The sequence below is a fragment of the Pleurodeles waltl genome, chromosome 1_1, assembly GCF_031143425.1.
Source record: "Pleurodeles waltl isolate 20211129_DDA chromosome 1_1, aPleWal1.hap1.20221129, whole genome shotgun sequence".
In the NCBI taxonomy this organism is placed as follows: Eukaryota; Metazoa; Chordata; class Amphibia; order Caudata; family Salamandridae; genus Pleurodeles; species Pleurodeles waltl.
In genome coordinates, this window is record NC_090436.1 from 506,365,393 (window position 1) to 506,392,344 (window position 26,952).

Genomic DNA, 26,952 nt, shown 5'->3' on the forward strand with positions numbered 1-26,952 from the left:
CCTCGTTACCTTGGAATGAGGTCTCTATCTCAGACTCCGCAGGGACACGAAGACTGGATCAGTGTCAAGATGACTGCAGCATCGGTATCAGCGATGGTGGCGATGCCCTCTGGTCGGAATCCCTCTGATTATCTGTCTAAAAGTGTGTTGTATTTATACATATCTACAAGGTCCCTGACATAAGTGTTATTCATAACAATAGATAACAGGCATGCTTGGGACGGCAATTAATATCAACAATCCCTCGAAAGTATAGAGAGGGAAAATCCCTAAGTGTGAATGCCTACTGTATGTTTGTCTTTGGTGCTTGATATTGACGCCTTGGCGCAGTGACACTGATAATAGAACCCATAACAAGTGTCCTAACTATAAACAAGGCCGCCATTTTAAAGGAAATAAATAATTAAATGGACTAAGCCAGAGCAAGCTAAGTAGGTTAAAAGTCACTGGGTGACGGGGGCACGAGTTTACAAGCCTACGGCTAAGCTAACTCCTGTTAACCCGTTAAAATAAACTAGGATTCACTACAAGTGGGGGGCGGTAGCACCAGGTGCTGGGCACCCTTTAACCACTCTCCCTTCCACCAGGTCAGGGATGACAGCCTGAACCTGGTCCTCCCCTCTGGGGCTCTGTACCCTCCCTCCTGGAGCGGTACCCCCAGAGTCCAACATGGTCAGGGTGCTTACAGAAGCCGCCCTGTACCATTCCTCCACCAGTGCAGGGCTGTTAACCTGCAACTGGCCCTCCAACCTGGGGTCTGTACCTTCAGGTTGGACTAGGGCCTGGGGTGAGGCTTCCCTCCCCCTGCCCTCCCTTCTGGGGTCCAGTACCCTCCAACTCGGAGTGGCCTCCTCAGAAGACAACATGGTAGGGGCACTGTTATCAGTAGCCCCTTCCTCCAGGTCCGGGGGGACACCCTGAACCTGGTCTTCCAGCCCAGGGTCTGTACCCTCAGACTGGATCACTGCCTGGCAAACCAGGACTTTCTGGGAGGCACACCTACCCCCCACCAGGTCAGAGTTTAACCTCTGCACCTGACCATTCAACTCAGAGTCACCACCCTGAAGTTGAACAATTGCCTGGCACGCCAGGACTTCCTGGAGGGCACACTGACCCTCCACCAGGTCAGAGTTTAACCTCTGAACTTGGCCATTCAACTCAGAGTCACCACCCTGAAGTTGAACAATTGCCTGGCGCACCAGGACTTTCTGGGAGGCACACCTACCTCCCACCAGGTCAGAGGTCAACCTCTGAACCTGGTTCTCCAACCCAGGGTCACCACCCTGAGGTTGAACAATTGCCTGGCACGCCAGGACTTTCTTGGGGGCACACCTACCCCCCACCAGGTCAAAGTTTAACCTCTGAGCCTGGTTCCCCAACCCAGGGTCACCACCCTGAGGTTGGGCAATTGCCTGGCACGCCAGGACTTTCTGGGGGGCACACCTACCCCCCACCAGGTCAGAGTTTAACCTCTGAACCTGGGTATCCAACCCAGAGTCACCACCCTGAGGTTGAACAATTGCCTGGCACGCCAGGACTTTCTGGGGGGCACACCTACCCCCCACCAGGTCAGAGTTTAACCTCTGAACCCGGTTATCCAACCCAGAGTCAGCACTCTGAGGTTGGACAACTGCCTGGTATACCAGGACTTTCTGGGGGGCACGCCTACCCCCCAACAGGTCAGAGTTTATCCCCTGAACCTGGTTAGCCAACCCAGAGTCACCACCCTGAGGTTGAACCATTGCCTGGCAGGCCAGGACTTCCAGGGAGGCACACCTACCTCCCACCAGGTCAGAGTGTAACCTCTGAGCCTGGTTCCCCAACCCAGGGTCACCACCCTGAGGTTGGGCAATTGCCTGGCACGCCAGGACTTTCTGGGGGGCACACCTACCCCCCACCAGGTCAGAGTTTAACCTCTGAACCTGGTCATCCAACCCAGAGTCAACACCCTGAGGTTGGACAATTGCCTGGCACAGCAGGACTTCTTGGGAGGCACATCTACCTCCCACCAGGTCAGAGTTTAACCTCTGAACCTGGGTATCCAACCCAGAGTCACCACCCTGAGGTTGAATCTTTGCCTGGCATGCCAGGACTTCCTGGGGGGCACTCTCACCCCCCACAAGGGACACACCGTCCCCAAGGGCCACACAAGAGTCTGGCGGCGCAGGTCTCCCGACCTCTGCCCATCCGGCAGAGTCTGGGTTTCCCCCAAACCAGAAACGGTTTCACCTGGGTCATTCCTGGGGGGCTCTGCTCTCAGAGCTGTCCCCTGACTCTCAAGGTCCTCCACTGGGGTCTGCAACCCCCTCTCAACCCTATGTCTGGACTTCTGCACCCCCTCACTAGGAGGGGTACTGCCAGACACCAGAACTGTTGGGATGCTGGCTACAGTCACCCCCCCAAGTTCTTCTGACACTGCGGGGCTTCCCTCAAAAGGTGGCCCTACGGTACAGGCTAGGCTTCCCTCCTGGTGTTCCCTCATGGAACCCTCTAGGACCTGGGACCTACCTGGGACATTACAATCCTTTCCCACCTCACTCGGTTGGGAACCACCTAGACCACTCCCTTCAGGAGCACCCCCAAATGCCTCTTCAGACTCTCTGGTACTCACCCAGAAGTCTGCCTCCATTGTAAGTTCCCTGGGGTCAGAGAACTCACACTCCACCTGGTGTTGGCGTAGCTCTGGAAAACAAGGACCAGACATATGCTCTCCAGCAATTACATCACTCTGCCCTTCACATGTATTAACCACAGTACCCTTCACCCAACCACCCAGTAACTCAACCTTGGAAAAGCACTCTACCTCACCCTCCTGAGACTGGTGAGACAGTATCTGTCTGTCCCTGACACTCAACCCATACTCTTCTGGGATGTCTCTACACTCTATATCCAGGACGTCCACCAGGGGGGAACCCTTTTCTCTGTCACTCTCTGCTAGAGTCAGTAAAGTGTCCCTCCCCGCAGTAGGAATATGACTCCCTGTGCCAGTTCCCCAATCCTTCTCAGGGACCCTGTGCATAACGGGAATGACCTCATACCCTTGAACCGCCTGGGGTGTGTCAACTCCCTTCTTCAAGTTGGGCACCACATCTCTGGGCTTGTGCCCTTCTTCAGCAGTACCGGATGCAAGATTTTTGCTGCCACCATCTGAACTGGACTAAGCCCTTCCGGCCTCCAGTTTCAGCTCTTTACAGCTCAGCTCTTGAGCTGCAATCTTTTCTTCTTCCAGGGCTAAGAGTCTTTTTGCCTCAACCTCTGCAAGATACTCCTCTAATTGTTGCTCCTGTCGCCTTTGACCTCGGAGCCATTCATCTATTTCTGGGTCACTGTCCTCACCTGAGTAGTCTTCCTCCTCATGTGAGCAGTCTTCCTCCTCATGTGCGTAGTCCTCCTCCTCATCTGAGGGGTACTTAGTCATTTGGTTTCTTGCTGCCTCTCTCTCTACCCATCTTTCCTTCCCCCAGACTATGTAGTGATGTAGCATCTCCGCCTTAGTAGATCTCCTTGCTACAGGAAGGCCCCATTTTCTGCAAAGCTTCCTTAGGTCAGCCTTAGTGAGGTGGTCAGTACGAACAAAGAATGAGTAGGTAAGCAATCCCATTCTGATAAGATCTTACCAGCAAAAACCAAAATCCAAAGTCCAAAATATCAATAGTATATCCAGGAGGACATCAGAGAACCAAAAGCCAAAAAAGATGAAAAATCAAGTTGACCTTCAACTGTGGGTAGGTAGTGAAATACTTAGCTACTGTATGTCACTGCACAAACACAAGTCCTATCCTCACCGCTGATCACCAATGTTAGAAATGGGGTTTTTGGTTGGCAGTCAGGTTGCCCTCTGTCCAAGCAAGAACCCTCACTCTAGTCAAGGTAAGTCACACACAATCCAAAATCAGCCTGTGCTCACCCTCCGGTAGCTTGGCACGAGCAGTCAGGCTTAACTTAGAAGGCAATGTGTAAAGCATTTGTGCAATAAATCATACAACACCATAGCATAACACCACAAAAATACACCACACAGTGTTTAGAAAAATATATAATATTTATCTGGGTATCTTCAGGTCAAAACGATCAAAGTTGCAATATGAATTTGTAAAGATATCACTGAAAAGTGATATAAAGTGTCTTAAGTCTTTAGAAAGTAAACAAAGTCTCTTTCAAACACAAAGTACCTGGTTTCTGGTGGAAAATCTCCTCAGAGGGCCACAAAGGAAGAGGTGCGTGGAAAAAGGGTGTGTGCGTCGATTTCTCCCCAGCACACACGGACTTGCGTCGTTATTTTCCACGCGGGGAGTTGTGCGTCGTTTTCCGGCGCGCGGACAGTCTCTTTCTGTGGGTCGCAGGGATTACCAGATGTCCCGGGTCTGTGCGTGGATTTTCCTGCTTGTTTTCCAGCTGTGCGTCGTTCTGCGGGGCTGCGCGTCGAAGTTTCGATCTCACGGCAGGCGTCGCGTCGATTTCTCCTGCGGAGTCGGGCGCCGTTGTCCTTGCGAGGCCGTGCGTCAAAGTTTTGATCTCACAGCAGGCGTCGCGTCGATTTCTCCTGCGGAGTCGGCCGGCGTTGTCCTTGCGAGGCCGTGCGTCAAAGTTTTGATCTCACGGCAGGCGTCGCGTCGATTTCTCCTGGGAAGTCGGGCGGCGTTGTCCTTGCGAGGCCGTGCATCAAAATTTCGATCTCACGGCAGGCGTCGCGGCGATTTCTCCCGGGAAGTCGGGCGGCGTTGTCCTTGCGAGGCCGTGCGTCAAAGTTTTGGTCGTCCCGAAGGCGTCGCTTTGATCAGCGTCGGTGTGCGGTGTTTTTCTTGCCGCGGAACAAGCTGTGCGTCGAAAAGTTCGCCGCACGGAGCGTCCAACAGGAAGAGAGAAGTCTTTTTGGTCCTGAGACTTCAGGGAACAGGAGGCAAGCTCTATCCAAGCCCTTGGAGAGCACTTTTACAGCCAGGCAAGAGTTCAGCAAGGCAGCAGGCCAACAGCAAGGCAGCAGTCCTTTGTAGAAAAGCAGACAGGTGAGTCCTTTGAGCAGCCAGGCAGTTCTTCTTGGCAGGATGTAGTTTCTGGTTCAGGTTTCTTCTCCAGCAAGTGTCTGATGAGGTAGGGCAGAGGCCCTGTTTTATACTAAGTTGTGCCTTTGAAGTGGGGGTGACTTCAAAGAGTGTCTAAGAAATGCACCAAGCCCCCTTTCAGTTCAATCCTGTCTGCCAGAGTCCCAGTAGGGGGTGTGGCAGTCCTTTGTGTGAGGGCAGGCCCTCCACCCTCCCAGCCCAGGAAGACCCATTCAAAATGCAGATGTATGCAAGTGAGGCTGAGTACCCTGTGTTTGGGGTGTGTCTGAGTGAATGCACAAGGAGCTGTCAACTAAACCTAGCCAGAGGTGGATTGAAGGGCAAAACAAGATTTTAGTGCAAAGAAATGCTCACTTTCTAAAAGTGGCATTTCTAGAATAGTAATATTAAATCCGACTTCACCAGTCAGCAGGACTTTATATTACCATTCTGGCCATACTAAATATGACCTTCCTGCTCCTTTCAGATCAGCAGCTGCCACTTCAACAGTGTATGAGGGCAGCCCCAATGTTAGCCTATGAAGGGAGCAGGCCTCACAGTAGTGTAAAAACGAATTTAGGAGTTTTACACTACCAGGACATATAACTACACAGGTACATGTCCTGCCTTTTACCTACACAGCACCCTGCTCTAGGGGTTACCTAGGGCACACATTAGGGATGACTTATATGTAGAAAAAGGGGAGTTCTAGGCTTGGCAAGTACTTTTAAATGCCAAGTCGAAGTGGCAGTGAAACTGCACACACAGGCTTTGCAATGGCAGGCCTGAGCCAGGGTTAAGGGGCTACTGTGGTGGGTGGCACAACCAGTGCTGCAGGCCCACTAGTAGCATTTAATGTACCTGCCCTAGGCACATGTAGTGCACTCTACCAGGGACTTACAAGTAAATTAAATAGTCAATCATGGATAAACCAATCAGTAGTACAATTTATACAGAGAGCATATGCACTTTAGCATTGGTTAGCAGCGGTAAAGTGCCCAGAGGTCAAAAGCCAACAACAACAGGTCAGAAAAAATAGGAGGAAGGAGGCAAAAAGTTTGGGGATGTCCCTGTCAAAAAGCCAGGTCCAACAACCCCCTTTTCCAGGTGGATTTCTAGCTCTGCTCCAGCTGGAACCCGGAGCTGCCCGAGGCTCTCCAGCTGGCACAGTCTGCCCACAGACTGATTCAACCATCCTGCAAAAGAAGAGACTGGTAACCCAACTGTACGATTTTTCATGCATTTTTTAAAGTGACAGCCTATTGATTCCTATGGTGCGTAATTACGCACAGAGAGACAAACGTTATTAAAACTTAGAAAAGTCATATCTCAAAAAGTACTTAATGTATCTTAAAGATCTTGGTTTTAAAATGTATAGAAACGTCTGAAGTATTTTTATACATTCTGGTCTTGAGTTATTCATTGAGTGTGTGTGGTGCATGATTGGATTTGTGAGTACAACAAATGCTTAGCACATCACCTGGATTAGCCTTACTGCTCGACCAGCTACCTTAAAGATTGGAGCATTAGGTGGTCTAATTTTTACCTATGGAAACCAACCTGTGGTTGCCTGGACCTCCAGCACAATGTGCCTAGTTTTGCACACTACATAGAGGGCCAGCTCCTACAGGTATGTGAAAGTATTTAATAGCACCAAAACAGTAAGTACGTAAAAGACACAAAACAATAAAAATCCAACACCAGTTTATAAGACATGGGAGTATTTTTATCTTTAAAACAACAGCAAAACAACAAAAATCCAATGTAGGGAAGAAAAGATATACATTTCTAAATATTTTGGTAAAAATAGCACCTGAAGGCTCAAATTGCCAGCTGAGGATATCTGGTTGTGCTGGATCCTAGACAAAGTCACAAGTTTAGGCCAACTGTGATGGCGAACAGGCCGGGCACAGGACCAAGTTTGGCCTGCTGAATATTGTACCTTATGTTTCTGGTGCACCATCTGTGCGGTGTTGTTTTGCAAGGCTTTGTGTCGTCTGGTGTTGATTCGGAGAAGCTGCGAGGGCTGCGATGTGAGGTCCTGCATCGTGTTGCACTGTGTTTGTTCCAATGAAGCTGTGTGGCGAGGCTTTGCATCAACATGCTCAGTTCTGTTCAAGCTGGCAGCTCAGCTATGCTGGTTTGCGAGGCTTCATGTTGTCTCATGTCAGTTCTGATGAGGCTGCCAGCTAGTTCTTGGTGCCTTTGGCGGAGATAAGTGTCCTCTAGAACTGGCCAAGGGTTCAAAGCTTCTGGATTGCCACCTGGGGGCTAGGACTCAATCTCCCACGTTTGCCTTGTACATTCCAGGACAAGACCAGTTACACTAGTCAACTAGGGTGTCCTTTCTTTCTTCTTGCAGATTACTTTTTCAGCTCCTTTGTACCTGTTACTGATCATGGAGACCAGTGCTTTCCTATTGAAATCATACACAGTCCTTTCTTTGTGGAGCCTTGTGAGTGCAGCAGGTGTAGTCTTTCAAAGTGCATACCATTCTTTGGTGCAGTCCAGGCATCCAACAGGACAGTCCTTCATCTCTTTTTTACAAGACGTGATCTGGTGAGCTCCTGCAGCTCTTCCATATTTATCCTCCATTCTGGGCTGGCCGGAAGGCGGGGCACCCTAACCAATAGGGGTAAAGCTACCTCCTTCTACTATGGCCACTTCCTGTGAAGTGTGGCATATTTTGACCCATAATGTATTATTCTCTCAAAAATCTAAATGGAGAAAATATCTCCATGGAGTGTGTGTCTGTGCAACCCAACCCAGAGGTGTGGCTAGCAATTGACTGCAGACCCCTTCAAGCCCCTCTCCTCATCTAACCAGGGTTGCTCCCGTCTGTCTAGAGATCAAGTAAGTGGGGGTAATCTAGGTCCTCTGACATCTGTTTTCAATAGAGGCTCCTGCCGTTGAAGTCCAGCTTGTCAACCCCTCCTACTTCCCCACTCGTCTTACTCTCCCTGGTTTCTACATCCTATGGAAAGTGAACATAACTTCTTGTCCTGCCTGCATGGTACTGAGGAAAGAATGGATTCTTTTTTAAGGAACCCCATCATACTTGTAAAGATTGTTTCATGTGCAATGAGGGCCTGGAGCAATTTCAGATCATGCACAAATAATTATTCATCTGGACATGCAGCTATAATGGTCGAAGGTATTTCTGGCGAATGGACACCTTGAGACTCTGGATGCCTGAGGAAAAACATACCTTAGCTGCTTATCTAAAGGAATAATTAGACTTCAACAATAACATGGAAACTTTCAATCAGATCCTATGGGCAGCAAAAAAAACAATGTGAGAGATCAGCTACTGTGAGACACTGCATCAGCCCAGCAGCAGTCATCTGAAAAAAAAAAATATATGTTAGTGGCAGAAATACTTAGATTGCAAAACACATATCATAACTCAGTGACAGGTGTGAACCTGACAGCCCTGACAGCAAAAAATATGAGTTGAATATTATTGGAGAGGGGACCATCTTTTGTGTGTTATTCCCACAGATTTTTTCCTTTGCATGGTGAACCCATTTTTGCTGACCCTACCAGTTTGTGCACTTTACTCCTGCTAACGAGTGGTAAAGTACATGTGCTATTCATTGTAAACATAGGTAAATTGCCATACAGCTAATTGCCACTTTTAATTTCCTTGTACGTCCTTAGCATATGGTAGTACATGTATCTACGGTCTGTACATTAAATGCTACAGGTGAGCTGCAGCACTCATTGTGCCAGCCACTACAGTCACACTGGAAAACATGTATCAAGGCTTGCCCCTGCAGCATGTGTGGGCAGATTTTAAACTGGCATTTCAAACTGGCAAAACAAACCTTTTGCCAGGCCTAAATCTTCTGTTTTAATTTTTATAAGTCACCTCTAAGGTAGAACTTAAGTTCCTAAAGGGCAAGGTGCAGGAATTTAAAAGGTAGGGCATATATATTTCATGTTTCAAATGCCCTGGCAGTGAAAGACCCTTAAAGTCATTATGATTCAATGACTCATTTGAGTAGTAATTTAGAATCCAACTTAATAGACAAGTCAGATTTCTAATTACTATTTTAGAAATGACACTTTTAGAAAGTTGTCTTTTTCTGGTTAAGTCAAATGCAACTTCTTGCCAGTGTTCAGTGTCACCTTACTATTAATGGTTCTCATATGGTGCTATGTGTATTGCTTCTAGACAGTGGAGAAAGGGCTTGGGTGTGGAGATGTGTTTTTCTTCTGTGAGCAGGATGGCCTGGGGGCTGGGCCAGCCCCTTCCTGAGCTTCGAATAGTGCCTGCCTTGTCACTGGCATATGAACCTCTTAAGTAGGCCTGCCTCCCTTTGTCTTCCTTTGTCCCTTTGTCCCCCTAGTGGATGGGGGGGTACTCTAGATATGGCTTAGAGTGACCACAAGAGAGGGTTTGTCCATTATCATAGCTAGACTCTTGGGAGGGCACAGGGACCTCTGACTAGCGGAAGAAAGGTTCTGTCATGTTCAATGTAAGTAGAGAAGGGGACTGTGGGATAGTATACAATAAAACACAGAGGAAGTGCTACAAAAGTAGATAGGGTCACCCCTCAGGAACTTTTACCCCATCGGTTAGGGAGTACCCAGGGATTTCCTACACCCATAGACTGGCACTAGGCATAAATACAACATCCCCAGTAACTACCTCAAAACACTCATGTACATGGGAAGACTCAGTAGAAGGACTGCCCTGCTGTCTGAAGTCTGAAGGAAGGGCAAACCTGCTTACCTTGAACCCAAAACCCCAGAAGTGACTCCAAGAGTCAGTCAGATACCCCCCTATGTGAGCTATGGGGGCACAACATGTTTCAAGGGGCCTTTCCTGCTTCCAAGCTGACCAGACACAACTGGACCTGACCTGGTCCCCTCTGCTGGCCTCTGTGGAGTGAGTCTTGATCCCCAAATGCTGTCCTCAAAGTCTTGGTCCCTTGACTGGAGTCAAAGTGTGCTTGCCCCTGCCTAACTACAGGTTTCAACTAATCTGAAGCAGAGTGATGCAGAGTCCTGCAGGCCACACGGCTTCTAACTGAAGGTCGCTGGATTCAATGGCGAGCAATGCAGATACCCGCAGAGCCGTGCAGCAATCACTCTGGTAGCATTCCAGATCTTTGTCGTTGCCCACCTCCAGAAAGGAACACAGTGAACCCCACTCTGATTTTGGCTTTGCTAGGCATCGTCAATGGGGTGTACCTTGGATCCTGTGGCACAGCAAGCAAGGGATCCATATCTGGCCATACCCTTTGCCATTTGGGGCATTGCATCAATACACAAATGGTGATGGGAGAAATGATTGTGAGTAGCGAAAACCACTGCAGTCACTCAGGGTATCATTCTAACAAATTGTCTTTTCCCTCACTATGCCAACCTAGGCCAGCCTTATGCAAACCAGTACTGACCCTGCTCTTTCTGGCACTATTCCAGCTTTAAACTCCAGACTGGCTTTGGCCTTGGCTGAGATTAATTGCAACATTCGTTTCATACCTTTTTGTTCTTGGTGGGAGTGGAGCAGAGTGAAAAGGTAGCTCTGACCCTACTTCCTTCAGATCTGTCAGTAGACGTCCTAGAAGATCTTGGGGCTTGTTGCAACGTTATTGAAGAGACCTTTTCAATCTCTTATTCATTTTTTATTTCAAATGTTTTTGTCTGTGTATGTCTGTTCCTCTCCTGCATCCTTGTCTTCTTTCTTTTTCCTTCTCATCTGATGTTATTGCTACCATCTCTTTAAAGTGAGATGCTATCATACAGCGTGCAAAATTTGAAATGTTCATACACCATTTATATATAGGTCAACACTTGTATATGGTTTTCAGACTTTTAGATATACCTTTTTCTTTCTTTTAGATTCAGAAATTTGGTGACCCCAATGGAATTGTGCAGTTTGCAGCGGAATCTTTGTCCAAAACCAATTACAGTGAACCTACCAGCTCTCAAGGTCCTCTGAATATTACACTGTTTATCAAACGAGTCCAAGGAGATATGGGGGATGTGAAGGTATTATTTTCTTTCTACTTACTGCTCACTTTTAAGTCTCTTGGAAGCAGTAGAAGCAGTACAATGCACATTTTACTATCTGTTAGCACAGGCTTCGGATGTTCCAGTCCATATGTTTTCTTTCAGTGTGAGCTTGTGCCACTTTTTTCTCCTCCTTCAAATATAATGATGGTTTGAATGAAGCTATAATGTGTCAGTGTGTGCTAGCCTGTACACTCATGTGTTGCTACTAGGGCTTGGGAAAATTCCAGTTTTTTTCTGTGATACGTAGATGTGAATCACTTTCATATTTTCCTGGTCTGTATCTACCTTTTACAAGCAGAGGCACAGTGAACTGCAGGAAGAAATTCTATCAGTAAGCACAAAATGACCTGTTCAGGTGGTTCCACAGTTGCACTAGAAATCTGACTTTCTCTCTAGTTTCACCTGCTGTGTGGATTTTTAGCTCAATTTTGCTCCACAGCAAGAGTAAAAAGAAAAAGCATATTATGCCTGATTGTCTTTTGCTACTATGTTTCACACAATCCTAATTTCACCTGTTATAATAAAATTGTAAAATTCCAGTGCATTAATAAGTTAGATTGCAATGCTTTTTTAGGCCACTATTAATCGCTGTTAGGATGAATCACAAAATTCACTAAATGAACCTGAGCTCAACTGTCTGCTAGCTATGGCACAGAGCAGAAAGACTTAAAATAAAGCCACTGCATAAAGTATTAACACAGTTGTAGAGTCAAAATACAATACAGAAAAATGCCAAGCCAATTTGTAGAAATAGAGGTATTTTAATTTAAAAAAGACACCAAAATGACAAAAATGCGAAATGGAAAGCCAGACCTATGAATTTTTAAAGTTCAGATGTAAAAATAGCACCAAAAAGTGTTAGGTGGCAACCACTGTCAGTGGATTGCTTTTGACCGATATCTCGATACAAGTTAAGGCTGTCAATAATGCAGCTTCAGTTGGACACAGAAATTAGGTTTGACCCTGTCAAAGGTTTTACGTTCTGACTTAGACTCTGAAATCAGTCAAAAATCCTCAGCGGACCAAGGCAGCAGGCTGTGGCTGAAGATAACTTCACGACGTCAGGCGAGGTCCCAGTGAAGCTCTTGACTTTGGGCAGGAAAGCTATGAATGGGAGAAATTTCAATTTTGCGTTCAAGAAAGGTCCCTCACCGGCTGGATACGTTTGGCTCCTTTGCCCAGTAAAGATTTATACATTCTTATTTAGCTCTTAGTCACTTTTTTGGAGCTCAAGTTCTTCTAGCGGGGCAAGGCTGCAGGCTGTAGCTGAACTGGGCTCAATTAGGCCAGATACCGCCTCCTTAATGTCCACTGAATCAGATTTGATGCTGAAGAAAAGCTCAGAATGGGAGTACTCTGAATCCTTGGCCCAACAGCAACACACCTTCACTGAATTGGATTGACAGGTTGATCCTAGTCCTCTGGAGGTTCTTGAAGCCAAAACGTTTCCAAGTCCCAGATTTCAGGGAATAGTAGAAGTACACTTTTACACCAACCAAGAGTCTAGGAGCTTGTGGGCAGCATTTGTGGGTCAAATTTCACTCCAGCAGAGGCCAACAGCAAGGTCCAGGGCAGGATCAGTGGCAACTGATCATCGGTGCATCAAAGCATTTGGAGAAAAGGCATCCTGTAGCTTGTTGTGGCCCTATAGCTTGAATAGGAGGTCTGCTTTATGACCCATGGGCTCCACTTCTTTGTCATTGGTACAAGAGGGAGAGGAGGTTCAGTCTTCTAGACTCTTCTAAGGTCACAGACAGCATGTCCAGTCCTTTTTTATTCTTCAGAGAGTGTTCTGAGAAGGGGACTGTTGAAGCTACATTTATGTCTGGCACTGCCTATAGGGGTTGATTCCTTCCTAACCAATGGGGTAAACGTTTCCGGGCATAACCCTACCCACTTTTGCAGCACTCCCTGTGTGACCTACAGCAAACAGTCCTACAGTGATCCTTTCGACCTAGAACCAAGATGGCAGAACCTTTTTGTGCAGAGGTGTGGCCATAGAAATGAGCATCCCCTCTCCTGGATTCACTCTAAACTATTTCTGGGGGAAGCTTCTCTCCGACTGTGATTGGTGTCAGTCTGACTGTAAGGACAAAAGGAAGGGGCACGCCCAGGTGTCATCTTCATCTTCCTGTGACAAGGTATGCCTATTTGAAGTTAATCAAGTTCTTGGCCCCAACCCACAGGCTATCCTGTCAAGGAAAAATATACTTCCCCACATGCAAGGTGTTTTGTCGTTGTTCTGCAAGCAAGTTCACACCTCATCAAAGGAGCTTTTCAATTGCCAAATGGCAGTTGGAACTCATGCAAATTGGCCTTCAGGGGCTTTGCACAGAGAAAAGGTAACTTTGTAGGCATGCCCTTTCCAAACATATTAAACATTTAAAAAATGTCCAGCAATTAAATTTGTAGCTGTTTTCTATCCAGCGATAACATTATCATTATTATATTTAATATTGTATCCCAGTGCTTTCCCATTGGAAAGCCAGCCCTGCTCCTGGGAACATAGCTTTTGGGGCCATTTCACTACAAGGACATGTTTAACATTAAACTTGTACATGTCCTACATTCAAATATCATGCATTCTGCCTTATGGCAGTAGGTCCTTCTTAGGGGTGGTGACATGTTAATATTTAAAAGGAAGGTTGATGCCTGTCAAAAATGGGTTATTTTGTCAGGTTCTATTTGCAGTTAAAAAGTTCACAGCCAGGCTACAAATAGCAAGCTTGCAATCATGTTTACACAGTCATTGTAGTGGATGATCCAGTCCATTTGTGATATTTGATACCCAAGCCCTGGGTACACCTTTATACTATAGACTATGGACTTGTAGATAATTTAAATATTCCAATCAGGGCTATGCCAATTGCATCATAGTGATAGGGGGGCACATTCACTTTACCTTTAGTTAGCAGGGGTTAAGTGTACAGACTTTTACAGCCATACAGTCAAGGCAAAAATCTGGGGCTACATTGCACAAAATATGGGCATTTCTAACAGTGACTCTTAATTCCACATAACATCACTTTCATTGAATGTATTTAGTTAATGCATTACTAAGGAACAAATACCACTGAAAATCAAATGCTAATGAGGCCAGCAGTGCAGAAGAGAAATTGGTTTTGGTAAATGGCAAACATTGAGCTTAATCTGTCCAAATGTTTTTAATGTGATTTACAACATTTTGCCACTGTTCCTCTTATACAAGAAATAGTGTTTAGGCTCCCAACTAATGATATTTACGCAAACAAAGTAGCGGAGCATTCTGGTTAAACATATGTTAATAAACAAAGGTCCGGAGCATATAAAATGTAATCATTTAATTTTCAACTAAATATACATGCAAATTGAGTCAAAGGACAATATTTGTAGTTGATTTAACAGATAGAATTACATCAATCAACAAGAGATAAACTTTAACAACAAATTAGTTTGAAGTGATACCTAGTTTAGCTAGCTTCCTCTGTTCTAGGACTAGTACTTGCAACATCACTGCATGCACCTCCTTTAATGACTGGTCCCCTCGATACATCAGAGATTTCAGATTCAGTCTCTGATGTACTATCTTTGCAGCCAGCAAATACAGTCAAGGTGAAAATCTGGGGTCACATTACACAAAATATGGTAATTTCTAACAGTGACTCTTAATTCCACATAACATCGTTTACATTGAATTTATTTAGTCATTGCATTAATAAGGAGCAAACACCACTGAAATCAAATATGAATGAGGCAAGCAGTACAGAAGAGAAATTGTTTTTGGTAAATGGCAAACAATGGTGAGGAAAAATGGGGATTCATAACACAAATCAATACAAATGATGGCACTGTTCCTCCTATACAAGAAATAGTATTTATGCTGCCAACTAATGACATTTAAGCACTAATTTAAGTGATCACAAAATGTAAAAGGTAGTGGAGGTCTTCAGTCAAGGAATTAAAATGACCCAATGCCTGTGAGTAGTTAGTTGTTGTGGATATAACGGTAGTGTTTGTAGAATAAAATAACCCTTGGCAATTTTAGAGGCAGAGACTAGGCTGACAGACATCGATTGGTCTTAACATGCAGGGCATATGTGAAGATCTGTATCTGGTAGACAATGGTCTCACTCTACATCTAACCACTGACAGGCCTCCCTGCAGCTGATAACTTTACTGACACTACATTTTACATTACTTTATCTGCAAATTACTGCCTTTGTGGAATTGTCTTTATAATTCACTGGTCTTGAGAGAAAGCTCATTGCCCAGTTTTCAGGCCCTATTGCTAGCATTAAATATTGCAGTGTTGACATCTGCAATGCACGGAGCATCCCAAAATATAAAATGAAGTTCAGACTTTAAGGGTATTTATCAGGTGTGATTGTTGGCAGCTGATAGATACCTGTTCCCATCATTATGGAAGCAGGAATCACCCCTTAAGAGAAAATAAGTTATTAGCTGCTTTGCCCTGCAGCTGAGGTCAAATAGACTCTTAACATCAGCTCAGTTCAAAATGCCAGCAGCAGTTCACCAATTTCTCTGCAGATGAAGCACTGATAACTGTTTCCAGGTTTCATAAGGTTCCAAGCAATATTGTACTCGTCCTTTCAGCTCCATCCCAGCCCCGCTGTCACTGAAATTTACAATTTTCCCCTGGGTGATGTAGCATCTAAGTACACCTTTCTCTAAACATCCATCTGTTGCACTTTGTTTTTGCTGATTCGTCATTCTGCTGGGCCACTCACAATTCCTGACCACATCTACGCCAAATATGCACCCCCACCATACTTCCTCTCACCACGAACTCTTGCACACTTCCCACTTGTAAGCTTCATGAAAAAAAAACGAACCCTGTTTCTTTATCATGAGCCCTTGACACAAACCAATGAACAGCAAATCAGATTTATCCTTCATCTGGCTCCAGGAAGATGGGTGCTTCATCAAGAGAAAAATTGCCACCATCTTGAAACTCAACAAAGAAGGATGGAAGCAGAACAGGAATTCAGGTACGAGGACAGTATTAACCGAACTTGATAAAAAAGCATAAATTGTTTCTGCCTGCAAAGCAAATCCTCTGGATTAGCAGCATTTGAAAATTAAGATCCGCTTGTATATGAGGTAAAGATGGCACTGGTGACCACCAGGCACAAATTAGGAAGAGCTGAACACTTAGGCTACATTTTGAGTGATAAATGAATGCATTTTGTTTCTAGCCGCGATTACTCTGGAAACATCTTAACTGTTTGTAGTTTAAGAAAAGTAAGCCAAAACTGCATATACAACAATACATTTAAAATCTTACAGTGTAAAAAAACGTATTAAAAGCTCCAATGTCCTGAAGTTAAGAATCCAACCTAAAAACATTAGTAAACGATAAAAAAAAACTAACATCAATCGGTTCAGAGTCCCCCCATATATTGATAACGTCTAAGTTGGCTGCAGGGCTGGCCATTTTCAAGCTCCTCAGAGATAGGAAGCAACTGCTCGATAAATCATTTCAAGGTCTGTTCTATAACACGGGGCTGAGACCAATTTGTGCTGGACAATGTTAAAAGACCAGAACAGCGCCAGCTGCCACCTTTTACGAAGGTCAAGGATTTGCAGCTGATAATCATAAAGTGTAGTATAGTATCTTTGCTACCTGTGCCACAGTCACAAAGTCTGCTCTGGTATTTAGAGGGATAACAGTTAGACATTTCCGTGTGGATGAAGTATAGAGTCAAAATTGTCAATAAAGAATTCGTTTGTGCTTTGTGATAGTATATTTCGGGGGGCTAGGTCAATGGGTGCTAATATTCGCTTACGTTTCATGCCCCAATACAGTTTTTTTTGTTGTAACTGTGTAATACAGATATGCGGATGCGGGGTCCTTCTTAAGACCCTCAAGGTCCATCTCCTTTAGTTTAGAGTCAACATGCCGAAACCAAGGCAAGCTGCTGCTCCTTGGAATGGACACCACCTTAGCCTGTGTCCTTCATTCTGTAGGCTCCGGCATGGGCGTTTTTATATAGTCACAACCATTACAGTAAAGAGCAAAATGCAGTTTCATCCGAGAGTCCATTCCAGCCAAAGTGGAGTCAGTGGGGTGCCTCGACCTAAACCAAGGAAGCAGTGGCGTAACATTAGCCCCAGCAGCCCTGCGGTGTGGGCCCCGAGCTCCACAGGGGCCCCTCAGCACAGTACACTGACTGGTTTCCTGTCTGGGTCTGGGTGGCCTGGGGCCCACCATGTACTTTGCAGAGGCCCCTCCCTCAGGGTTCGTTACCCCACTGCAGGATCTTAATAAATCATTTTCAATGTTGAAAACAGCCTCGGTATTAGTGGTGGTCACATAACTGTGCCATATACAGCAGCTGATACACCTTTCATTTAAAAAAATATACAAGATAAAACTGATTGCTTCCCCTCCCTGTCTTACTTTATATGCTCAAAGCAGCAGCTGAAGTCTGTTGGTAATTTTAGCACAGCATTGTCTATTTGATTGACTCACCACTAACAAAGGTCAAAGCTCATTCCAAAAAAATTGAAGAATTTTTCTCTTTCAAGCCCTTGACTTTTGATCTCCAAGGTTTTCGAAAAGCATTTAGCAGGGCTCATAATCATGAATTTTGTCTACGACTTTAATACTCAAACATTTTTTGCAGTAATTTATTAATCCAACAATCAACTGGTGCATTGCATTCTTGGGGGAGTGGGAGGTCAAGATACCACATTGTCTGCGTACTCTAGATGAGGAATCTTTTTATTGCACACGTTGGAAGCATCCACATTTAGAGATTTGAGGTATTTGCCAAAACTGTTCAGAAGCAGCCCGAATAATATAAGAGCAAGGGCGCAACCTTGACATACCCAGATTCAATGGACAGGGCCTCAGTGTAGTTACCCAATTGGTCAGATCTAATTCCTGCTTTATTGCCTTTGTGTAAGTCCTTTGTTGGCCTTAATAGGGCACTGTAAAGGCAAAGTCAGTTTCCATTTGCCAGGACAAAGGTATACCTTATAGCAGTAAATGTTAAAAACAGAGGGTATAAAATAGTGGGGATTGCTTAAAGTGGAAAGTCTTTTAAGAAATTTGCTGAAATCTGATTGCTTGGTATATTATCCCAATACCTTGCCTGAAGCCCTTACAGAAGTGAAATTGGTTGGTAGTTTGAAGGAGCGGTGCAGCTGCCTTTTTTGTGCAGAGGAACGATAGTGACACTGTGCCAGGAGCTAAGCTTGATTTCGATGATAAGAGTCCATTCAAATCTGGGTTAAAGCAGGATCCCAAACTGATGGATCTCTCAAAATAGATCTCCAGGTACACCATCTGGGCAGGTGCCTTGTTTGATTATTGCAATAATATTGCACATTCCATCTCCAGTAAAGTGAAGATGACGCTCAGGCTCACGGCATGTGATGGAACTACAGTAGGACCTGCTAGGTTGATAGAAACACAAGGAGTTGAAGATATAATTTCTTGAACTGTTCGAGCTAATCATTCAGCCACCCAATATGTTCTTCTAGAGTGTTTTCTCGACCTCTGTAACCCCAGGTTACCAGTTCCCTAATGCCATTCAGATCAACAGCCTTTCTCAGGCCGTTCCAGGCCATACTCTGCAATAGGAGCTTCTTTTTTGCCAACAGTTTCTTGTACTTTGCCCTTGCATTTTTACTTCTGGGCCACAACACAAGGTTCTGTGAGTTTTCTAATTAGTAGAATGAGTGTTGATTTTACATACCTTTAATCGTTGTCGTGCTGTCGTACTAGCTGTTAGAGGTCAGATATTTTTTCCTTCCAGTTGGGGCAGAGAATTCCTGTGCTATGTTGATTACCATTTGTTCAAAACGTTTGATCACTGCCGTAGAATTACTGTATTGCTGTCACTGTAGAGCAAGGTATGTTCCATTTCTTCCATAAGAGCATGATATAGTGTTGGGGCATACATGGCATAATTCACCATTTTCCACTTCAGCACTTTCCTGTTACTTAAGGGTGTTACATTATTCCTCCCATAACTAGGTCTGTTGAAGGGGGTGGGTTTGTATTTTAAGCATTAGTGCAAGGCTTGTTCCTAGTGGTTTGTGGTGTTTTTTTGGGCGTTTGACATATTTCATATACATGGTTATGGGATAGTCTTCTACATTGAGTAAGGCATGGTCAATCAGACTTGCACTGTTGCCAGAGTTGAATGTATATCTAACTTTGGAATCGGATGCAGTACGGCCATTAAGGTGACAGGCTCTCCAATCAGCCATAAATGAAACCAACAAGACACCACATTTTGATGTTCTGTTGGTGTGTAGATGAGCCTTCCGGAGGCCCCAGGATGCATCTTCATCAGAAATTAGATACTACTAGTCTTGCACACTTAAGTATGTGGCGAAATTGTCACATATCATGATGCAACCGTCCTGGCACTCAACACTCAAAATACTGCTGTATTTAACATTTGAACACAAAGAGTAGTTTGTGCTGGGTTAGAAGATATGTCTTCCTGGTTGAAAGATGGCTGTATTCCTATGTGTTCAAATAGGAAACTTAACTTAGATAAGCATTAATTGATAAGACTAGAAAAAGAAGAAAATGCAGTGCTAAAATTACAATGTCTTTTTGTTTAGTTTACTTTTAGAGAATGTGCATTCCAGGTTGCATCAGGGCACTTGAGCTACTAACGTAATTGTGAATCTAGTGAATCAGATGTGACGAAGGGACAACCAATTCTTAATGTATTTGGGGGAATTTGATGGTCATTAATGTAATAGATTTAAAGAAGAAAACAACTAAGGGCTGCACTCCTAGAATAGAGAGTGTCCTGCATTTTGGATGCTGGAAACAAGGACACCTTATGAACCGTAACAAGAGTGGGAGCAGCTGTCCCGATGATATAGGACCGTAAGTACACATTTAAGAGAAAAAATGGTAAACTTTAACCTTTATGGTCCTAATGAGCAATTGGCATGGCTTCAGAGTCCTGAGTGATAGAACTGTTGTAGTATATCAATTTAAATTAGGGTCTAAAATGCAGACTCCTCAGATCAATGATTGCGAGACTAAGGAGACAAGTCCCTAAATTATTCAAAAGAATAAACAGGGGTGCTGCATTGTTTTTTAAACACACAGTAAGGAAATGGGATTTCTACAGGGAACAATCTTACAAAGGCCATACAGATCATAGAAGAAGGCGAGCTCACTCTACATTTACTTATGGGACCAGCAATAAATCACCACCAAAAGAGCTGGACAGAAGATAAGGATAATCCCGCTACACGGGCACACACGGGGTTCATTCCAATGAAGAGAAGGTTCCTGTCCCAGGACTCCTGCTTTTCATTCTTGGATCCACAGATCATTGGAGTAGGGGATAATATGATCTAGGTCAGCTGATGCTGAATGCACCACAGGAAGTACCATCATATCACCTTTTACTTTGGTGATGGGGCTGTGTACATTTTTAACTATACTGATTGAATCCCTCAAACGCCAAAATCTGAATAAAAGTTCAAAGGTACAGCTATTCTTCATTGAAACATATGCAGCTAAAGGTTCACTTGTGTACAATCTTTGCCATAGACGCGCCCCACACTTAAATACTGTATTAATTTTGTAATGCTTTGTACATTCCTCCCCAGGTAGCGCAAAAAATACCTGTAATAATGATTATTCGGCACTAAAGTTATCATTATCATGACTTCTTGAAGACCTTTTTTAGGATACAGTGGTGTTGGCAGTGGGTTTCAGGAATATTGTGAGGGACACATTGTTCAAAGGTCACTTTTATTCGAGGCATGCCAGGGCCTTTCAACATGCATACAACTTATTTACTTTCTTTTGGAACAACACTTGACACTCTTTTGGGCTTCTCAGCCTTTACTTGGAGTTAGAGCTTTACCTCTTCAGGCTCGATTTGAAAGTTTGTTAATTCCTGCTGCTGATGCTTGAAATGTTCAGTTAAAATCCAGTTTACCAAAAATCAGACAACTCATCAGGGAAATCCCCAATACCATCAACTCAGGTGAATGGATCTTTGACGTCAATGGTGATTAATCAGGAGCTGAGCATCACATTAGATTTATCATAACAATTTCTGTATACTGTTTCAGTCAATAAAGAGAGTTTGGCATGGGTTAAAGGGTTTTATTCTTCAAATCTTTTAGTAATTCATCTTTATTTCCGTCACAAGATAAAGTTTATTAGTGTCAGTCAGTACAATTTTCATTAGCAATCAATAATCAAATAATTAATCTATTAATCACAATAAAATGCTTTAAGCAAGTTCCATAAAGGGAATGATTCATATTCTAAGAACATGAAGGAACATTTGTCTGTTTCAGAAACCCATAAATAGTTCTGAGTTTGAGAGAAATCAAGCATAAAGCTTCAGCATCAGAGGTCAGCCCAATAGTTCAAACTGAATCAAAGCAGACCTTCTCATGAAGAGGGATTCACAAAACTCATTGGAGTCTCTAGCATGTAAGAAATACCATTGGCAGAAAAATGGGTATGATAGTGGAATTGATCTACTCTAGGAACACACACTATTAACAACACACAAAATCAATGTTGTGAAACATTTTGCTCTTCTTTCTTCAGTTGACCAACCAGCTTTTGGTGCACCCATGAGTACATGTTCACTCCCCATCTTCTCACTGAAACACAATAAACTTGAGACAGCAACTTCTAAAGCATGTAACTATTTTGTCTAGTGTCTCAAGATTTATCCTCCTGTTCTTGACTGCATCCCATTGTGTGAACTTTCAGATCAATCTTTCCAAATAGCATGTCTATTCATTAGCTAACAGTAGTCGTTTTGAAGTAGAAACATCTATATAAACAGAAAGATGATTGTGCGCAATGACTATTCATTGTGAAAAACGAGTCTTTCAAAAGGTGAAGATCAAGCCTTGTAGCATTTTACAATTCTTTTAGTTTAGTTAACTATAATATGGCAGTATCTTAGTGTTTCAGGCCTAACATGTTTAAGTGTGGTTGCCAACTGCAAATATTTAACACATTTTGTAAACAACATTAACTTTCCACAGTATTTAAGCATTATTTCTCAACATTTTAATATGTGTCCTCACTGCTACACTGTTTCAGTTTTCTATGAGACATGTTCAGCCATTAAGCCATTTTGTTCACCCCATGAAAATGTGCTGCCTTCCACATTTATATGCAATCTTTTCTTAAATAGTAGCTTTAAGATGTAACACAAACATAAGCTCAATATTAGGCCGGATATGTTATTTTTCTTGAATGCTTTTCAGAAAAAAGCCACTGCAGACAATGTTTATTTCTAATCCACACATTGCTCTACATCATTTTGTGACTCAGCTATTATTCCATCATCTCTCTTGTCTTCATTATATATCATTACATAGCTTTTAATTCTCAAGAAGAGCAAGTGCACACTGCCTTCCCATGAATCTGATTGTGCAGACAAAATGTTTTCAAAGTTGCACCACCCACAGTAACTCCTCTGTAAACACTTAGATGTTGTTTGCATCTTTTCTGGCTTTTTCCACTGTAGCAAGCTAGAAAATATTTTAAGGCCATGTCATATCTCATCACCCAGATAACGGTACAGTGGCCTTCCAAAATGAATGAACAAGTCGTTTCCCACAAATCATCTCTCTGTGGTTCCCAAACCACTTATCTATGGAGTGTCTACAGATTCAATTCTCCAGCTATGCTGTTTGAAGCCTGTCTCCTGGAGTGGCATAAAGTAAACTAATGTTTTTCTTTTTTTTAAATCATGCACACTGACGTAAGAAGGAAACCTTCTGGCTATCCGTTCAAATCCACAGTCACTTTACCAAATCTTTATTCTCTCCCTCACCAACAATATCTTAAAAGATTGAGGGCCTCATTATGAATTTGGCGGGCGGCAGAGGCCGCCCATCATACTCTTTGAGTCGGAAGACCGCCTCTCTGTTCTTCCGCCCCCTGGCCCTGTCATGAGTTTCCTGCTGGGCCAGCGGGCGGAAACAGCATTTCTGCCTGCTGGCCCAGTGGGAAACTACCCACAACATTGACGCCGGGTCATAATCGTAATTGAGGCAGTGAAAAGTGTGATGGGGCTCGCTGTGGGGCCCCCTGCACTTCCCAAGCAGAGAGTATGGGCAGTGCAGGGGCCTACGGCACCCCGTCTCTGCCAGCCTTTGCATGGTGGTTGAACCACCATGCAAAAGCTGGTGGACATGGGGGTCATAATGCCCAGGGCAGCGCTGCTTGCGGTGCTGCCCTGGCAGATTAAGACGGCCAGCATCGCCAGGCCGTCGGCTGGTGAAAAAGTGGCGGTTCCTGCGGTTGGATCGTGGCGCTTTTGCCATCGCCTTAATGTGGCTCTCGGTCCTAGGACTGCCAGACTCGTAATGAGGCCTTGAGTGCCAAACTGTTCTGGGTGCAGCGCATATACCCTCAAATCTTTTTCATAACCTCCATCTCATGCTCACTTTTTAATTTACCAGAGCTTCATGTACAAAATACCTGTTCCCAAAGGCTCCCATAATCTGTGTAGTTAAACATACCATCGAGGGCACATATACCATTCCTCCCACCTGTGTATTAAACCTGCCACCCTTTACCCTTCTGATCATTGCACTACTTCTCACTGTTGCAGCCAAAGCCTCCTTGTCCTCACATCCCTTTTCATCTACCCATTTTTAAGATCATGAAAAATGTGTTTTCTTAAGTATACCAACACCTCTCTTATGCTGTTTGAATTAGCCTCTTCAGAATCTCTTCTGTAATTTGTCTTTTCTCATCCCTTGCCTTTCTTCTCGAACCTTTGAACATCCTCCTGAGCAGATATTCCCTTCCAGTTCATAACTCTTCAACAATGTCTCATAAAACTCTATCCGTAACAGTTGGTGTGATATTGTTCAGGTAGGCAGCTTTCTTCCAACCAATTACAAGACTTAATTCACAGTGTCATTTATTCTCCACTCTCTTAGGTTCCCTCACCCTTCCCTCTTACTTGCTCTGCTCTCCATGCCTGTCTTTGTGAGTCTACTGTTGCACGGGCCAGGGGTGTCTTAATAAGCAGTAATGTCAGTTGTGTTTTCTTCAGAGCAAACACACATAATCACAATGAAGAAGGTAAAATATCAGCAATACAGTTGTCAGTCCCTACAATGTGGTATGCCCTGAGCATTATATTCAGCCTCAGAACCTATAGCACTAATTCCTTTAGTAATCTGGAATCATTTTAATAATGGTCAGAACTGCCTGCTATATACCACAAATATCATTCTCCTGTTTTAAACCCCAAAATCTCAACACCACTAAAATGGGAAGAAGGCAATACAGTGGTTCCTTTTGCTCCAACCTCCAGCAGCTGTAAGTTACACCATTTTCTGTTGCAGTAAAGGGGGAAAGCAGTTGATCCCGCTATATCTGACTATATCTCTACCTACCACTATCAGGTCTCCTCATCAATTTACATGGAAACATTGTGCAATCACTTGAAAACATCTGTCATATTATTAGAGCCTTTCACCCTACACTACGGTTACACTTGATAAGGCCATTGCCAACTTCCTACAGAAAAACTTGTACCCAGGGCTACCATAATGCTGGAAGAATGTTTAAGCTCACAGTTCTTCATTTGATTCACTTTGTCAATCAGTTTGCTCACTTTATGTAGTGTGTCTACTGCCAATTTGTACTCCATGGAATACATTGAACTCGTGGCCTAACCTTCAGTCTAGTCTAGAGCAGGGGGCACAGCCAACTCTTAAAACAATTAATCAAAATCTGTCAAGCTTCTACACAGTGCCTTTACTTTGCAGCCCAACTGACCATCAGAAAATGGTTTGGGCAATATATTATCTGTTGTGTCCATAACATTCATCTCACAGCCAAATCTAGAAAGGTGCTGGACATTTCAAACAACAAACAGGACACTATACATTCCACAGAAATTGCTTTGTCCACATATATCTCATCCTCAGATTGTATTTCCATAAGTTAAAAATTGGCTTTGTGTACTGGTTTAAGGTGAAAACCTACATTTATGGCAAACGTTTCCATACTCCTGTGCAGAAACTTGTCACAAGCACAGCCACCTTGTCCATTTAAATTAAATTACTAAGCAGTCTCTGTCTAACCGAAACATTAACAGGTCCCCCATTGGGCCATGACACATAGCGAATTAGTCTGAACTCACCTTTACACTTCTAAGTAGCAATGCCAAGCAGTGAAATCATCAACCCTTAAATATAAATGTTGTAAAATAGGTCTGCCAACGTATGTGCCCCAATTTTTTATCAAGCTTCTTGCAAAACTAGAGCCTAATTTGTAGCGGTCAGTAATGGCAATATTCAGTGCGTTCCTAATTGCTCCACTCTTTGGTATCTTCCCTCAAGTTTGTTAGTTCAGTTCTCACACAGGAAACAATGGAAGATATAAAGATCATAAAACAGTTGAACTTTAGTTTAATTGCTGATGTAACATGGAGTTCTATTAGTATAAGATTAGATCACTCCTTCCTTCGAAAGAGAAAGGTAATACAATAATGCCTTGCTACTTTCCACTCTAAATTAGAATGTCTTACCCTCTTGCACTAAAGAGAGTAATGTTATATATCCTTGTCCTTTATGGTTCCAGAATTAATGTTCTCTAGCATTAGATGCATCAATCTTATCAGTACTTCACTAGAATTGGAAGTTGTTCCTTCCTGTCCCCAGTCCTAAAATGAACCAAAAAAGGGAATGTGTTGGAGAAGCTGGAACCTTCATAGGCTTGATGGCATTATGCTGGCAGAATAGATCAATGAGTTGAAGATTTGTTGCTGAAAGATGTAAGGATCACCCAGTCACACAAGCATGAATCCTAGCAAGCCTTCTGTGAAGGTCAGTAAATTTAGTGCCATCAAATAAAGCAACAGTAACAAATTTTAGTCACAGCACCTAGAAACAGATAAAGGGGGTCATTCTGACCTCGGCGGTAAAAGCCGCTTACCGCCGGTCAGAAGACCGCCACAATACCGCCGTGGCCAGCCGCCACGGTCATTCTGACCCACAACTGCCAAACCTCCAAAAATCCGACCTCCATTGCAGTCCGCCACATCAGCGGCCAGCGATAAACTGGAGATGACTAAACCTCCACCGCCACGCCAACAGAAATACGCCCATGCCATTACGATCCACAAATCCACGCGGTGGTCTTTCAAACGCGGTAGTCTATTGGCGGTACACACCGCCGCGGTCAAAATACACACACCTTTACAAAACACTACCACATTGGACAATTTGAAATACACACACCTGATACACATACAAACAACACTCCCACACATCCAATCAACTATAAAACACACACCCACATCACCCACAAACCCCTACAACCAAAAATCAGAGACGAAGGAGAGAGAGACACATCAGAGAATAGAGAGCCAGACACACAGAGGCACACTACAACATCACACACACCACATAGTAGCACAAAGCACCACACACCAACACACTCATCACCACATACACCACCCCACACCTCATCCACACCACCCCATGGCACCACAAAGACACCCACGCTTTACGGACCAAGAACTCAGGGTGATGGTGGAGGAAATCATAAGAGTGGAACCCCAGCTCTTCGGCTCACAGGTTCAGCACACCACCATAGCAAGGAAGGCGGAGCTATGGCAGCGGATCGTGGACAGGGTCAACGCGGTGGGACAGCACCCCAGAAATAGGGACGACATCCGCAAACGATGGAACGACCTACGGGGGAAGGTGCGCTCGATGGTGTCGCGACACAACATCGCGGTGCAGAAGACTGGCGGAGGACCCCCACCCACCCCACCAGAATTCACAGCATGGGAGCAAGAAGTATTAAACATCCTGCATCCTGAGGGCCTCGCTGGAGTACCCGGAGGAATGGACTCAGGTAAGTCCTATCTCATATACTTCATCCCCCCCA

The 26,952-nt window shown here is 44.2% G+C and overlaps 1 protein-coding gene across 1 annotated transcript in view; it reads left to right on the forward strand.

Annotated features, from left to right (window-relative positions):
* Positions 1-26,952, forward strand: part of ADGRV1 (adhesion G protein-coupled receptor V1) — a 2,003,619-nt gene that overhangs the window by 1,055,702 nt on the left and 920,965 nt on the right. The window contains exon 69 of the mRNA XM_069225272.1: positions 10,893-11,042. Coding sequence (XP_069081373.1) covers positions 10,893-11,042 — 150 coding nt within the window. The remainder of the gene's footprint in view (positions 1-10,892; positions 11,043-26,952) is intronic.